This window comes from Symphalangus syndactylus, chromosome 2 (assembly GCF_028878055.3).
Source record: "Symphalangus syndactylus isolate Jambi chromosome 2, NHGRI_mSymSyn1-v2.1_pri, whole genome shotgun sequence".
NCBI lineage: Eukaryota > Metazoa > Chordata > Mammalia > Primates > Hylobatidae > Symphalangus > Symphalangus syndactylus.
The window spans coordinates 5,395,871-5,413,130 of record NC_072424.2 but is presented as its reverse complement, the minus strand read 5'-3'; the positions used below and the strand labels follow the sequence as shown (position 1 = coordinate 5,413,130).

The 17,260-nt window shown below is 55.4% G+C and overlaps 1 protein-coding gene and 1 pseudogene across 2 annotated transcripts in view; one reads left to right on the top strand and one right to left on the bottom strand.

Annotated features, from left to right (window-relative positions):
• ADGRA1 (adhesion G protein-coupled receptor A1) overlaps nt 1-3,586 on the top strand; it is a 43,171-nt gene extending 39,585 nt beyond the window's left edge. For both annotated transcript variants that reach the window (XM_055244937.2, XM_063616210.1), the window contains one exon: nt 640-3,586. In XM_055244937.2, the coding sequence (XP_055100912.2) occupies nt 640-1,822 (1,183 nt within the window). In that variant the 3' untranslated portion in view covers nt 1,823-3,586. The remainder of the gene's footprint in view (nt 1-639) is intronic.
• A 7,705-nt stretch (nt 3,587-11,291) lies between these two features.
• LOC129463826 (large ribosomal subunit protein uL18-like) lies at nt 11,292-13,616 on the bottom strand (annotated as a pseudogene).
• Between the last annotated feature and the right edge of the window lie 3,644 nt (nt 13,617-17,260).

The following is a 17,260-nucleotide window of genomic DNA, read 5'->3' as shown; positions in this document are numbered from 1 at the left end:
AATAGCAATTTGGCAGCAGCACGGAGCTCAGCTGAGAAGGGAAACCCCATCGAGTAGGAACGGCCATACAGCCATTAGTGCCCAGAGCCAGCCTGGAACCCCTGATTCAGGGCCCTCAGTTTCTTCTGCGGCCCCAGGATGGCCCACCCGCCTGCCCGCCGCCTGGCCCCGCCCACCCAGCCCCTCCTCTGCCTGGCCCCGCCCACCCCACGCTGGCCACGCCCACCCGGCTCCACCCTCTGCCTGGCCCCACCCATCCAGCTCTGCCGTCTGCTCAGCCCCGCCCACCCCACTCCACCTCTTCCCTGCCCCACCCACCCCACACCAGCCCCAACCACCCAGCTCTGTCCTTCCTGCCCCTGCCACCCAGACCCGCCCTGCACCTGGCCCCCTGCCCGGCTCCGCCTCCACCCACACCTGGGACACTTTCCTGGCTCCCCCACCTCGCAAGCTGGTAGGGCCAATAGGGCCCAGTTGCCATCCACACTCTCAGCAACTCTAGAAATGCCCAAGGCCCCCAAGCCGCAGCTGTGCAAAGCCACTTTGCTAGTCCGGGTGGGTGCAGGGCCCTTTGCTCTGCAGGAGTCCTGAGTCCTGGCCGTGCTGGCCCCGCTGACACTGACGTGCGTCTCCCCACAGCTGCTGGATGGCCTGGGAGCCCAGCCTGGGCGCCTTCTACGGCCCAGCCGCCATCATTACCCTGGTCACCTGCGTGTACTTCCTGGGCACCTACGTGCAGCTGCGGCGCCACCCGGGGCGCAGGTACGAGCTGCGCACACAGCCCGAGGAGCAGCGGCGGCTGGCAACGCCCGAGGGCAGCCATGGGATCCGGCCGGGCACCCCACCCGCACGCGATGCCCCCGGCGCCTCAGTGCTGCAGAATGAGCACTCATTCCAGGCACAGCTGCGCGCCGCCGCCTTCACGCTGTTCCTGTTCACCGCCACGTGGGCCTTCGGGGCGCTGGCGGTGTCGCAGGGCCACTTCCTGGACATGGTCTTCAGCTGCCTGTATGGCGCCTTCTGTGTGACCCTGGGACTCTTCGTGCTCATCCACCACTGCGCCAAGCGCGAAGACGTGTGGCAGTGCTGGTGGGCATGCTGCCCACCCCGCAAGGACGCCCACCCCGCGCTTGACGCCAACGGGGCCGCGCTGGGCCGCGCCGCCTGCCTGCACTCACCAGGCCTGGGCCAGCCACGGGGCTTCGCGCACCCACCAGGCCCCTGCAAGATGACCAACCTGCAGGCCGCGCAGGGCCACGCCAGTTGCCTGTCACCGGCCACCCCGTGCTGCGCCAAGATGCACTGCGAGCCGCTGACGGCGGACGAGGCGCACGTGCACCTGCAGGAGGAGGGCGCCTTCGGGCACGACCCCCACCTGCATGGGTGCCTTCAGGGCAGAACTAAGCCGCCCTACTTTAGCCGGCACCCGGCAGAGGAGCCCGAGTACGCCTACCACATCCCATCCAGCCTGGATGGCAGCCCCCGCAGCTCGCGCACAGACAGCCCCCCCAGCTCTCTGGACGGCCCAGCGGGGGCACATACGCTGGCCTGCTGCGCCCAGGGCGACCCCTTCCCCATGGTCACCCAGCCCGAGGGCAGCGATGGGAGCCCTGCCCTCTACAGCTGCCCCACACAGCCGGGCAGGGAGGCAGCGCTCAGGCCCAGCCATTTGGAGATGCTGCGGAGGACACAGTCCCTGCCCTTTGGTGGCCCCAGCCAGAACGGGCTGCCCAAGGGTAACTTGCTAGAAGGCCTGCCGTTTGGCACCGACGGGACCGGCAACATCCGAACGGGACCCTGGAAAAACGAAACTACTGTGTAGACGGGACAGAGGACAGGGTGTTCCCGGAGGAGCTTCAGAGCAGAGTGGGGCCATCTGCCACATGAGGTCCCTGGGGGCACCGAAGGGACTCCTCCTTTCAGCAGCAGTTCACGCCCCGCCCCCTTCCTTGGAAAGACCTCAGCGGGGAAACGCCCTGGGCCACGCCCACTCCCTTTATCCCAGTTCCACGTGCTGGTCCCCGCACATGGTCATCGGGTTTCTGTCCTGGGGCACCCCAGAGGCAGAGCAGGGGATTCCATCAAAGGACCCACCCAGACCCCAGCATGGCCCTGCCCGAGATGCCCTGCCGCCCACGGAGTCCTGGCTTTCCCTGGTGTGGCCGGGTAGGGCCGAGATCGCAGGAGGGGGCTGCCCTGATCTTTCCCAGTGTTCAATGTGTGTGTCTTGCGTTCTACTCCGGGAGTGGTGGCGGCAGGTCTGTCCCCAGCATTCTCGCTCTGGGCAGAACCCTCGAGACCCTCTGCTGTCGTGTGTCTGAGCTGCCCCTGCAGCTTCACAGGGCCCCTGCACACCTCTGCCCACTCAGTGTCCCCTGTCAGCCCCGTCCTTGTCATAGCCCCAGCCCTGCAGGGCTGAGAGTACCACGGGTGCTGGGGGCTGCTCTGGACTTTGGGGATGGCTGTCAGCCTCAGAGGGCCAATGGGGGGCTCAAGCCTTGGGAAAATGCCCAGACATCCTTTAGTGAAGACTCAACTTCCAAAACCAGCCACCGTTGGGACTGGATTCCACTCCAGTATAGGCACTTAGCAACAAGAAGGTTTATTCCAAAAAGAAAAGGAGCTGACAGACGGGAGATTCTCATGGACAAAATCCCTTTCCCTTTTTCTCATCTCCATGAACATCTGGGCACCAAGCCCTGACTCAAAGGACAGATGTGGATGACAACAAGCCTTCTGTGAAAGCAAATGGCCCGTCCTTAGGTGGGAGGGAGTCCAGAGGGCCATGGGTGTGAAACTGTGCACAGCTTTCCCTCCCTCCCTCTTCCTCCTTGTCTGTGACACGTGTGCACCCACACATACACACACACAAACACATGTGCATATCACACACCTACACACACACAAACACATGCATATCACACATACACATGCACACACAAACACGTGCATATCACACACATACACATACACACACACGCACACAAACACATGTGCATATCACACATATACACATGCACACACACAAACGTGCATATCACACACACACATGCGCACACATACTTAACACTTGCACCTGCCATGCACATGTGCGCACACGCATAGTAGTGTGTTTCCAGCCACCCATGCACTGAGTTTTCATTGGAGATTGTTTCACCCTGCAAACGTCAATGTCGGCAGACTCGTCGGTGTGCTCTGCTATCCGATCGGCAGGTCTCACCAGGAGCGGAGCCTCCCTAGCGTGCACCTCCGAGAAGAGGGGTGTCGGGGAGTGTTCCCAGCACCTGCTCGGTGGAAGGGCTCTCCAGAGACTGGCACTCAGTGTCTGAGTATGAGGAGCCTCACTTCCCGGGGTGTCGGTAAACTTGACCGTGATGCAGTAACCCGCAGTGTGCTCCTCCCAGCAAACCCCGTGTGTCCTTACAGGTCGACCAGATGGGCCACCGGAGGACTGCCAGGTGGCTCTGCCTCTGCCTCACCTTCTCACCTGCTTCCATAGCTGATGTGAACCCGAATCCCCACACTGTGCTGTGTACACACTGTAGGTGCAGAATCGTCCACACAAAAATACAGTCTTGGCATTGTTTGTTCTTTGTGAGGCTGGTTAATAGCATCCCCGTGTGTTTTTCTTGCCCTCGATGGGGGTAGAGGGGCACCTGAGTGTGTGGCCCCCTTCTGTGTCCTGGATCCCGGGGTGAGGCTGCTCTCCCTGGCCCCTCCAGCCCCTCATGAACTTTCTGCCCTCAGTGCCCCTGGCTGAGCAGAGAGGCGTCCCACCATTCAACCAAAGAAAGTCAACATTGCACATTAAACCTCTGTGTGTTTCTGTACTGACTTAGCCTCGTGAGTCCACTTGGGACCGGTGTTGGGCCATATCCATCTGCACGTAACGTTTTGGAGCATCCACATCCACAGCCCAACCACCCCGAGGGGCTCCTGGCTTGGAGTCAGCTTCCACTAGACCATGGAGTCAGAGCCAAACCCTGCATTCCACATCTGACTTTCCTGCCACTTCCTTCCTTGTGTGTGCCCATGTATCTGTGTGTCGGATGCGATGGAGCGTGGGTGCATGCCGGCCTGTGCGAGTGTGCTTGCCTGTGTGCCTGCATGTCGGATGCGATGGAGTGTGGGTGCATGCTGGCCTGTGTGAGTGTGCTTGCCTGTGTGCCTGCATGTCGGATGCGATGGAGCGTGGGTGCATGCCGGCCTGTGCAAGTGTGCTTGCCTGTGTGCCTGCGTGTTGGATGCGATGGAGCATGTGTGCATGCCGGCCTGTGTGTTTGTGAGTCCGTGTGCCTGCATGTCGGATGCGATGGAGCGTGGGTGCATGCTGGCCTGTGTGAGTGTGCTTGCCTGTGTGCCTGCGTGTCGGATGCGATGGAGCATGTGTGCATGCCGGCCTGTGCGAGTAGGCCTGTGTGTTTGTGAGTCCGTGTGCCTGCATGTCAGATGCGATGGAGCGTGCATGCATGCTGGCCTGTGCGAGTGTGCTTGTGTGCCTGTGTGTGTGGCATGTGGGTTGTGTGGGTGTCGACATGTGAGTGTGTGACAGTGTGTGCCTGTGTGGTGTGTAGGTCCCTCTGTGGGAGTTGTGTGCACACATGCACGTGTGTTTGAGGGTAAGTGCATGTGTGCGCATGCTCTTCAGAGGAACGGCGTGAGGCGGCCCCTCCGCCCTGCCTCTGTGCGGGTGTGTAACCTACCACACAGCAACACTGTGATGACTTTAGTCAGCTTAAAGGACTAGGAAACAGAAGCCGCCTGTGCCTCCAGACCCTGACAGTTCTTCTCTGGGGCGGTCCTAGCTGAGGAGGCCTCCAGTCCTGGGAGACACACAGTGCTGTCTGCTGCGTCTCCCACGAAGGCCCTGGACAGGGCTCGGATCTGGCCGGCCTGCTCTGTCTCTGAATGAGCCACCCCTGCAGGGGCTTTGGGCAGCTGAGTAGCCCCCACCTGTTCTACGGGGAAGGGGCTCGGTTGGGGCCTTCCCGTTCCACCTGCCTGACCGGGACTCAGGAGGGTTGCAGGCTGGATGGGAGCACTGGTCCCCTGGGAGGGCCCTTAGCAGAAGGTCAGCTCAGCAGCCACACGCTAGGCCGCAGGGTTGCCCATCAGTGACAGCAATGGCAGGAAGCCTGTCTAGGAACCCTGGAAGGAGCTCGGGGCCCTGCACTGATGTGGTGAATGCATCCCATGTGCAGAGACTGGCTGCAGCGGGCACTCCCACACCTACCCAGTGTCCAGATGGCGCCTGACCGGTCCTGCCACTTGCTCCCTGACCCTTGGTGCTTGCATTTCTTGGGGGACACTGTCAGGACCAGCATTGGCCTGAGCTGGAACAGTGGGTGTATTCACTGTGTGGGGACCGTGGACCCTGCTCCTCCGTGTCTCACGTGGACCCTGCTCCTCCGTGTCTCACGTGGACCCTGCTCCTCCGTGTCTCACGTGGACCCTGCTCCTCCGTGTCTCACGTGGATCCTGCTCCTCTGTGTCTCACCTCATCACACTTCCTCTCCACTGCACTGTCAGGGTTTGTACCTGGGCCCAGAGGCTTCCGCAGAGCCTTTACTGCACAGGCACCTTCAGGTGGAAATTCTGCCTGTCATATTCAAGGCCAAGGACTGTTCTGTAGCCTTTGAGGTGGGTGGGGTGGGGGTACCTCGGGCAGATGGAGGCCGACCCTGTGTCTGCAGGGGCAGTGTGTGCCCAGGGAGGCAGGGGACGGGGTAGGGGGAGGGAGAGGGTGAGCACCCCGTGAGGACAAAGTGCTGTGAGGCCAGGTCAACAGTGGGGTGGAGGCGGGGCCTGGTGGGCATCTGGGGAGGCTACTGGCGACAGGGACAGAGAAGCCAATTTGGAGGGTCCCTGGGGCCAAGTCTGAGCAGGCATCTGAGTGCTGTGGTTGTTCAGGGCAGGTGGAGCAGGAGGGGCATAGGAGGGCCTGGCACACGTGAGAGGCCTGTCCCTCGGGCCACAGGTAGAAGAGCAGCGTCTCCCAGTGAGACAGGTTAGCGGCAAGTGGGCTCAGCGGCAAGACAAGTCCTTCATGCCCGCCGTGTTGGCTCCTCTGGGCCTGGAGGGAGGGCTGCTGGGTGAGCTGGGGCCCACAGGGCAGCTCCCACCACCCAACACTGGCTGTCCAGGCCTCCTGGGGGCTGCAGGGCCAGTGCCTGAGCACAGATGTGGCTCTCAGCACAGACGTGGCTGCAAGGACCCAGGACCCCGGACCCCAGGCTGCACCCCACCCCACCGGCCGCAGATCTGCAGGCGGCCGACTTCCAGAGGACAAGCAGCGCCGCTCAGACCCAAGTGGGCGTGGACTTGGACCTCACACCTCTGTCCTGTGTCCCAGGAAATGACTGGGGCTGCCAGGGCCTGCCTTTCCTTCCCACTCCCATCCCAGGACGTGGGTACTGGGAAAACCACTGTTAAGAGGACACTCTTAAACTCACTCAAATTACTTCTTTTCTACATAAATATCAACAACTTCCCCTGTAATCGCAGCAGACTCCTTGCTCCATACTCACAACTCCAACCATACCCAACACAGCCCTTCAGGGAGGCCTGCAGGTCAGAACCAGCAGCAGAGGCACCCAGAGCTCAAGTCCCTCCCTGCCAGCCGCCCCCCAGCCTCTCCCAGACAGGGTCACTGGACAAGCCACAAAGTGGTGCAGGGCTGACATCGGCCAGGGACATAGCGGGTGAGTACCCGTGTGTGCGCCCTGGTTCAGAGATTACTCCAAGTCCAGGTCCTAGAGGGGTGAATACCCCTGGTGTGAGATTGGCTGGTTTAGTACTCATGTCTCTGTCATGGTTCAGAGAGTACCCTTGGTCTAGGTCCTAGTGGAGTGAGTACCCTGGTGAGGGATAGCCTGGGTTAGTACCTATGTGTCTGCCCTGGTTCGGAGAGCACTCGTGGCCCACGTCCTCGTGGAGTGAGGAACTCTGGCACGTAGTGCCTCCCTGTTAGGGTTAATACTCGTATTGGAGTCATAGTGAGGCTGTGTTGCTGGGTAAAATACTCGAGGTGACAGTAGCAGTCTGTGCTGTGGTAGGATGAGGACACATTTTCTGGGCTACTTTCTTGGTGCCACTGGTGTGGGCTGAAATTTCACCCTCCGTGTGCCCAGGTGGCGGAGGCGGTGGTGCATTTGGATGTGCTGGAGCTGTGCCTGTGTGTTCCTCTGTGTGTTTAGGAGGCTGAGTTCTCGTGGTCTGAGTCATCTGAATTGAGTACTAGGTCCTGTGTCACGTGGGCTGTGTATCTGTGGTCTGTGTCTCCTGGTAAACACTGTTTAAAATGAGTCCCGGGGTCTGTGCCTCCAAGGGAGTGCAGGACGCTGGCATGGGCTGAGCGGCCAGGGTAAAGACTCTTGTCTCCACTGCAGCACCTGTGGCTTCGGTGCCTCGGTGGGGTGGGGCCGATGGCCTGCAGGTGAGCAGTGTTAAAGGAAACAAGATTCAATGATGCTTGTTAAAACACAGCAGACTTCATTCGGGGCCACTGGGTCCCTGGGTGTGAGACACCCTGGGCTGGTACCATTGGGGAGCTGGTCTCCGGTTCCCTGTTGGGGGGTCTGGTCTCTGGGTCTTTGTTGGAGGGGGGCAAGTCTCCGGGTTCCTATTGGGGGAGCGGCTGGTCTCTGCGTCCCTGTGGGGGAGTCTGGTCTCTGGATCCCTGTAGGGGTCTGGTCTCTGGGTCCCTCTGGGGGCGGCTGGTCTCTGGATCCCTGTAGGGGTCTGGTCTCTGCGTCCCTGTGTAGGGGGGTCTGGTCTCCGGGTCCCTGTGGGGGGGGGTCTGTTCTCTGGGTCCCTGTGTGGGGGCGGCTGGTCCCCAGGGCTCTGTGGGGGCAGCAGGATAGTCAGTCGGTGCTGGGATTCTCGTGGGATTCTCACCCAGACTTGCTCTTTGGACCAGGGTGGGCTCATTGGTCAACTGGGGAGGAAGAAAGAGGTGGCAACGAAACTCAGCAGGCAGCTGGGAAGCCAGAGCGGGGCCTCAGCTCCAGGTGGTGCCTTCCGAGGATGCAAGGAAGGGCCCCCAGGTTGGGACAGCCCCGCGGGCAGCTGCCCCTGCATCTCGAGCTGCTCTGGGCCTTCTGCAGGGCCCACCTGCCTCCTCCTCAAGCTGCCTCAGCTCCGCAGTTCTCCCCGCAGGGCACTCTGGGGAGTAAGGGCTGTTGGTGCCTGGGCTGCAGGGAATTTCTCCTCCTTCTTCAAGGGTCACCCTGGGGGCAGGTCCCGGCGCCTGGGAAGGGAACTTGCACAGCTTATTGCCTGCTGGACCCTGAGGCTGGACTCGCAGTCTGGACACCGACCTCGGGAGCCCGGGGTGGGTTCCCCCTGCCCTGCCCCTGCCCCCTGTGCTGCCCCTTCACTGCCCCTTCCCTGCCCTGCCCCACCCCTGCCCTGCCCCTGCCCCTTCACTGCCCCTGCCCCTTCCCCTGCCCCTGCCCTGCCCCTTCACTGTGCCTGCTCCTGCTCCTGCCCCTGCCCCTTCACTGCCCCTGCCCCTTCCCTGCCCTGCCCGGCCCCTGCCCCCTCACTGCCCCTGCCCCTTCCCTGCCCTGCCCCGCCCCTGCCCCTTCACTGCCCCTGCCCCTTCCCCTGCCCCTTCCCCTGCCCCTTCCCCTGCCCCTGCCCCTTCCCTTGCCCCTGCCCCTGCCCCTGCCCTGCCCCTTCACTGTCCCTGCTCCTGCCCCTGCCCCTGCCCCTACCCCTGCCCTGCCCCTTCACTGCCCCTGCCCCTGCCCTTCCCCTGCCCCGCCCCTGCCCCACCCTTTCCCTGCCCTGCCACCCTGGCCTGCACCCACTTCTCCATCTGAGCTGGTCTCCAGAGTGAGATGCGGCTCCAGCACGTCCCTGACACCTCTGACCCTCCAGGGCTGTGAGCCCGTGCCCACTCACACTCCTTCACAGGACCCCCGGCCCACAGGCAAACCGGGGCCAGAGAGGGCCAAGCTGGCTGCAGGGGCATGGCAGGCAGGTGGACATGGCACTGCATGACGCTAGCGATGGCCTCACGGTGTAGCCACGGGTCCCAGCCTGTGGGGCAGCACATTAACCACTCTAGCTTACTGTGCGTCACTTACACCTCCTTAAGGCTTAAAATCGATTTCACACACACCCAGCAAGAAGCAGGGTGACGCTGGGGAGGGGTCAGGTGCCTGGGCCTGGCTGAGTAGCGTCAGCCTTCAGAGCAGAGGGCAGGGCCGGAGGAGAGGGCCCAGCTGCATCGTGTTCAGCCTCCTGGATGTACTGGGAGCAGCCTCAGGCTCTGCTGGATTTCATGGGCAGGACGGTCATCCACGGGAAGCAGAAACAAGAACCTTGTGACTCCCTTGTGTGTCCGAGGCCTCAGGCCTGCTCTGGAGGTGCTGACCCAGGGGCCTTGGGAACCACGGTGGGCTCCACGCCACTCACACGCCGGGTCTCTAAGCCGCCGTCCCTCTCCTTCTGCATGCCTCCCGCCTTAGTGCCATGCAGGGGCAGTGACCCTCCCCTGCAAGGCTGGGCCTCCCCAGGTCACAGGGGAGGAGGGCAGGCAGGCCCCACACAAAAACTTCTGGGGCCGGATCCGTGACACTGCCCTCTGACATCAGCGGCATTTGTGCCTTCCCCGGGGGCATCTGGGAGCCGGCGGAGGCCAGGCCACAGCTGGGAACGCCTCAAGGGAAACCGCGTGTCTCAGCCTCAGCCTGCGGCCCTCCTGGAAGGAGGGGTGAAATATCACAGCGTCCACAGCTGGAGCTCTTGGAGAACACCCGGGACCCCAGCCTCCCGCCCCGTCAGGCCACAGCATCAGGGAAGGACGGCAGCCCCTGTGGGAAGTGTGGCAGGATGAGGCAAGCAGCCTCCACGGTGAGTACGAAAGCAAGGCTGCCAGGGAAGGGCCCGTGGCCAAGAGCACCCAGTGAGGCCCAGGCTCCAGGGGGAATCATGTCGGGAGACGGCACCTCTAGTCAGCGGGCAACAAGGACACGCACAGTCCTGTACCGTCCCCTTCCCAGGCCCAGGAGCCACCCGCAGGGGCCGAGCCCTGGGAGCATCCCAGCCGGGCGTTAAGGGAATGTACAGGGGGCCCGGTGACCCAGGCTGGGTCTGGGCTGGGGCCTCCCGGGTTCTCTCACGTGTGTTTCGGCCCCCTCTGCGGTGTTCAGATGAGAACGGGGCTCGAATCCCCACACGGGGTAGGGGTGGAGCTGGGACCTGTGAGCATCAGGCCCCACGAAGGGCCCCCTCCAGCTGCTCATAAGCACGTCAGGGCATCAGTGGGCTCCGGGACCCTGACCCTGCCCTGCAGATGGCGTCTGGGCATCAGCCAGGAGGAGCCTCCTGCTCTGAGCTGGTTTTTGGAGAAGCCATTGAGGGACAGAGGAAACGTGGAACTGGAAGACGTCCTAGAGGCCAGGACACCCTCACCGGTGCTGGGATCCAGGGACCCGACGCCCCCGGGGCCTCAGTCTCACTGAGCGGCCACCGTCGCCCCAAGGGCCCACAGCACTACACAGCATCCCGGAGCCCCGTGGCCTTGTTCTGCCCTGGACCGCGCACCCCGCTCCCGGAAAGTCCTGCCTCCACAGACACCCCGTGCAGGCCGGGACCTGCACCCGAGGAGGCACACTCAGAGCAGCCCCTGGTTTCTGCTGCTGCCCTGGGGGTGGGGCCAGAGCGTCTGGGTGCTGAGCACGGCCCCTTCCCTGTGATCGGTGCACCAGCCAACAGACAGAAGAGAAAACATGAGCGCATCAAGTACGTACCTGCTTCTCAGGTCTTTTCATCTTTTTGTGAGAAACGTATCCTATGTAATTGAACGAAAAGGAGCGTTCCGTTATTTTCCAAGAAATGACCATTCATCCAGGAAGGGTGATGGGCTTTTTGAATTTTATTTACAGAAAACTACAGTATAAGATCAGTTTTGCTGTTTACGCGTTTGCAAACGGCACGGCCGATGAACTAGACACATCTCGTTTCGATTCAGTTTGAGTTTATTCTGGAATTTTGTTTTAAAGATAGACAGTTGTTTATAATGGCTTAGTCTAAGGGCCAGGAAGGTCTCGCCTGGCCCTGCCCTCAGACACGCCCCCACCTTCACGTCACCCTTCACCTCACAGCCTGACAGCCACCTCCCCCGTCACCTGGTAAGGCCCTTTATGAAATCTTCTTCCATGAATAGAACAAGAGGAACAACAAGCCGTTTTCTTCTCTGCACTCGACACAGAACGCTTCTGTGGCCGGACGTGTCTGTCTCCAGGGACATAAGCTGGGTGTCCTATAATTCCGTTCAGCCTCTACACCATCTGCCCGGCGATGGTGTCCGGCCCCACAAGGGGAAGCTGTCCCACAAGCCACTCGGACCCCAGGTCCCGATCACAGGTCCGGCCCACCCAGATGCTCCTTTCTGACTGGCTGCAAAGCGGGGTTCCCATGATCCCCTCCTTGGGTCCGATTAATTTGCTAGGACGGCTCGCAGAACTCAGGGAAGTGCTTATGTACATTTACCTGTTTATTCTAAAGGATACTATAAAAGATACAGATGAGAAAGCAGCTTTTATCTGAGGAATGTGGGTCCCTTTAAGTTATCAGCCCAGAGAGGCCCTGGAATAAGAGCAGCCGCCCTCCCTGCCTTAGAGACCAACCGACACCAAGTAGCAATGAATGAACCTGACATGCCCCACGCCAGGCCGTCACTCAGACCCCAGAGTTCAACAGCGCACAGCTAATCACCAGTCAACGGCCGCCCTGTAAACAGTGGGGACTCCTGACAAACAGCTGTGTGGGTCACTCCTCGTCCTTCTTTTTTTTTTTTCTGTCTGTAGGTTTACTGTCTTGACCTGAAAAATCCTCACAGGGAATTGTTCGGTTGAGCTCTCAGCAGCTCCTGAGCTCTGAGGAAGCTTTGCCTTCTTTGAGCTACCGATCTTTCTTCTGAGCAAAGGACACTCTGGGACGGTTCTGCCTCTTCTTTCGAACTTCTTTCTTGGGCGTCTTCTCACAGCCTGGACTCTCTTGTAAAGCAGCACGAGCTTTCTTACCTCTCTCCCCCACTGTGGGCGGCAAGCCACCCAGGTGCCGAGGCAAGAGACGGAGGGCACGAGCTGTTCCAGCGTAATAAAATATATAAAACGAGTTATGCTAGATCTAGATAATAGATATGATTATATATGAATAGCATTAATCATTAGTTGGTAGTAATTACTCTTTATCCCAATATTATAATAATCCCTGCTCTATAATCATAACCTAGGAAAAACCAGGCCATACAGAGATAGGAGCTGAGGGGACATAATGAGAAGTGACCAGAAGACAAGCATGTGAGCCTCTGTCATGCCCGGACAGGGCCACCAGAGGGCTCCTTGGTCCAGCGGTAACGCCAGCGTCTGGGAAGACGCCCGTTGCCAAGCGGACTGTGGTTTAGCGGTAGCGTCAGTGCAGCGGTCACACTCCTCGTCCGCTCTCATGTTCCACTCTGTACATCTGGCTCCGCCCTCTAGATAGCAGTAGCAAATTAGTGAAAGTATTAAAGTCTTCGATATTTCTGAAAAGAACATAGAAGAAATAATGACATAAGCTGTGCTCTCTCTCCGCCTTGGCTACCTAACAGGGAAGGGCCCCCTGTCCGGCGGACATGTGACTCACATGACCTTACCTATCACTGGAGATGACTCACACTCTTTACCCGGCCCTTTTGCTTTGTATCCAATAAATAACAGCGCAGCCAGGCATTTGAGGCCACTACCGGTCTCTGCGTCTTGGTGGTAGCAGTCCCCTGGGTCCAGCTGTCTTTTCTTTTATCTCTTTGTCTTGTGTCTTTATTTCTACAATCTCTCGTCTCCACACACGGGGAGAAAAACCCACCGACCCTGTGGGGCTGGTTCCTACACCCCACCATGTCTGGAGTTACGCTGTTCTTTATGTATTGAGAGAACTGTTTCTTGTAAGCATCTTCATCTTCTTGCATTAAGCAGCACATGTAACCTGCAACATTCTGGCCCATGATGCACTTCCGTGTACTTCTGCATTAAATTCCTTGTTTTCAGAATCATAACCAGGGAATTGTTTGGTGCTGTGAGGGATAGACCAGCCTCCATCCACAGCTCCATTCAGGGCACCAAAAACTTTATTGCCAGTGGTAGTTCTGGCAAGGCCTGCATCCATGTAGCAGGTAAAGGCACCTGGCCGACCATCAATGCTTCCCACATTGTATTCACCACCAGTCACCTCCACTTCGCCTTCTTAAACCTTGTCCAGGCCAGACCTATTGAGAAGCCTGCAGGCCAGCAGCAGCCAGGACAATCCGCTGCAGTATAATTTATCAGGTCAACCTTCACACTGTATTGTGGCAGTTCATGTGCATACGCTGCGCAGACTATCATACCCCCTCTATCCGGGCATAAGCAATGTGACAAATCTCTGAAATCTCTGTTTGTTACATGAACTATCATCCTGTATGTGGGTGTGTTGTATTTATCTTTATCCTGAATCACCAAGCGTTTCCGAGCATAGTAATCAGTTTTACCCTCTCATCGTCTTCTAAATTTCACTTGGTATCTCTTAAAGTAGGCCTTATTCTTCACAACTTTAACAAACCCATCCTGCAGAACAGAGAGCTGCATCTGCAGCTCTACAGAGACCAGCCCCTTGTCCCCTTTTTCACTTTTAAAAACCTGCTTGTAAGAACCAATGCAAGAAGCCCAGTAACTCAACTGGCCAGAGTGCTGTGTGTCCTCCAAACAGCCAAATCCCAAAACCCAGCACTTTGGGAGGCCGAAATGGGTGGATCACCCGAGGTCAGGAGTTCGAGACCAGCCTGGCCAACATGGTGAAACCCGTATCTACTAAAAATACAAAACTTAGCCTGGCATGGTGGCAAGTAACTGTAATCCCAGCTACTCTGGAGGCTGAGGCGGGAGAACTGCTTGAACCCAGGAGGTTGAGGTTGCAGTGAGCTGAGATCATGACACTGCACTCCAGCCTGGGTGACAGAGTGAGACTCCTTCTCAAAAAAGATTCTTAAAAAAAGAATTTCACAATGCAATCACAAGTATTAACTGCAGAATCAACCAAACTGAGGTAAGAATCTCAGAACTTGAAGACTGGTTCTCTGAAATAAGACAGACAAAAATAAAGAAAAAACAATGAAAAAACCTTCAAGAAGTATGGAATCATGTAAAGAGGCCAAATCCATGAAACCTATGAATCATTGGCCTCCTGAAAGGGAAGGGGAGGAAGCAAACAACTTGGAAAACATATTTCAGGGCCTCGTTCCTGAAAACTTCCCCCACCTTGCTAGAGAGGCCAACAGTCCAACTCAGGCACTACGGAGAACCCCTGCAAGATTCTACACAAAAAGATCATCCCCAAAACGTCTGACATAATTGTCAGATTTTCCAAGGTCAATATGAAAGAAAGAATGTTAAAGGCAGCTAGAGAGAAAGGGCAGGTCACCTACAAAGGGAACCCCACCAGCCTAACAGCAGACCTCTCAGCTGAAACCCTACAAGCAAGAAGAGATTGGGGACCTATATTCAACATTCCTAAAGAAAAACTCTTCAACCAAGAATTCGATATTCAGCCAAACTAAGCTTCCTAAGTAAAGGAGAAATAAGATCCTTTTCAGGTAAGGAAATGTTGGGGGAATTCATTACCACCAGGCCTGCCTAAAAGAGATCTTCAAAGGAGCACCAAATACAGAAACGAAAGACCAGCTAATACAAACATGCACTTAAATACACAGACTAGTGACACTACGAAGCAACCACACAAACACGCCAGCATAATAAGCAGCTAACAGCACAGAGACAGGATCAAATCCACACAGATCAACACTGACCATGAATAGAAATGGGCTAAATGCCCCACTTAAAAGGCACAGAGTGGCAAGCTGGATACAAAAGCAAAACCCAGTACTACACTGTCTTCAAGAGACCCATCTCACACGTAATGATACTCATAGGCTCAAAATAAAGGGACGGAGGAAAATCTACCAAGCAAATGGAAAGCAAAAAAGCAGGGGTAGGAATCCTAACTTCAGACAAAACATTTCAAACCAACACAGATCAAAAAAGACACAAAAAGGCATTATATGGTAGAAAGTTCAATTTAACAAGAAGACCTAACTCCTAAATATATATGCACCCAACACAGGAGCTCCCAGATTCATAAAACAAGTTCTTAGAGACCTACGAGGAGACATAGGCTCCCACACGATACTAGTGGGAGACTTCAACACTCCCCTGGCAGTATTAGACAGGTCATTGAGGCAGAAAATTAACAAGGATATTCAGGACCTAAACTCAACATTGGACTAAATGGATCTAATAGACCTATTTACAGAACTCTCCACCCAAAACAGAATATACATTCTTCTCATTGCCACATGGCACATACTCTAAAATCACGTGATTGGACATAAACCAATTCTCAATAAACATAAAAGAACCGAAATCATACCAAACATACTCTCAGACCACAGCACAATAAAAATAAAAGTCAAGACTATGAAAACCACTGAAAACCATGCAATTACATGGAAATTAAACAACATGCCCCTGAATGACTTTTGGGTAAAATTAAGGCAGAAATCAAGAAGTTATTTGAAAATAAGGAGAACAAAGATACAACACACCAGAATCTCTGGGACACAGCTAAGGCAGTGTTAAGAGGGAAATTCATAGCACTAAATGCCCATATTAAAAAGTCAGAAAGATCTCCAATTAACAACCTAAATTCACAACTGAAAGAATTAGAGAAGCAAGAACAAATCAACCCCAAAGCTAGATGAGAAATAACAAAAATCAGAGCTGAACTGAAGGAAATTGAGACACATAAAACCATTCAAAAGATCAATAAATCCAGGAGTTGTTTTTTTAAAAAATAATAATAAAATAGGCCACTAGCTAGACTAATAAAGAAGAAACGAGAGAAGATCCAAATAAACATAATTACAGATGATAAAGGGAATGTTAGCACTGACCCACAGAAATAAAAGCAGCCATCAGAAACTACTATGAACACCTCTACACACACAAACTAGAAAAGCTAGAAGAGATGAATAAATACCTGCACCCATACACCCTCCCAGGACTGAACCAAGAAGAAATTGATTCCCTGAACAGACAAATAATGAGCTCTGAAATCGAATCAGTAATAAATGGCCTACCAACCAAAAAAACTTCAGGACCCGATGGATTCACAGCTCAATTCTACCGGATGTGCAAAGAAGAGCTGGTACAATTCCTACAGAAACTATTCCAAACAATTGAGGAGGAGGAATTCCTCCCAGCTCATTCTATGAGGCCAGCATCATCTCGACACCAAAACCTGGCAGAGACACAACAAAAAAAGAAAACTTCATCCCTGGGATGCAAGGTTGGTTCAACATATACAAATCAATAAGTGTGATTTGTCATATAAACAGGACGAAAGACAAAAACCACATGATTTTCTCACTAGATGCAGAAAAGGGTTTCCATAAAATCCAATACCTCTAAGAGCCATCCTATGACAAACCCACTGCCAACATCATGCTGAATGGGCAAAAGCTGGAAGCATTCCCCTTGAAAACCAGCACAAGATAAGGATGCCCTCTCTCACCACTTCTATTCAACATAGTATTGGAAGTCCTAGCCAAAGCAATCAGGCAAGAGAAAGAAATACAGGGTACCCAAATAGGAAGAGAAGAAGTCAAACTATCTCCATTCGCAGACAACATGATTCTATATCTAGAAAACCTCATAGTTGGCCCCAAAGTTCCTCCAGCTGATAAACAATTTTAGCAAAGTTGCAGTATATAAAATAAATGTACAAAAATCACTAGCATTTCTATACATCAACAACAGCCAAATCAGAAGGCAATCCCATTCACAATTGCCACAAAAAGAATAAAACATCTAGGAATAGAGCTAACCAGGGAGGTGAAAGATCTCTACAATGAGAATTATAAAACACTGCTCAAAGAAATCAGAGAAGATACAAACAAATGGAAAAACATCCCATGCTTGTAGATAGGAAGAATCAATATTGTCAAAACGGCCATACTGCCCAGAGCAACTTACAGATTCAATGCTATTCCTATCAAACTACCAACGACATTCTTCACAGAACTAGAAAAAAAACTATTTAAAATTCATATGGAACCAAAAAAGAGCCCAAATAGCCAAGGCAATCATAAGCAAAAAAAAAAAAACAAAGTTGGAAGCATCACATTGTCCAACTTCAAATGATACTGCAGATCTACAGTAACCAAAACAGCATGGTA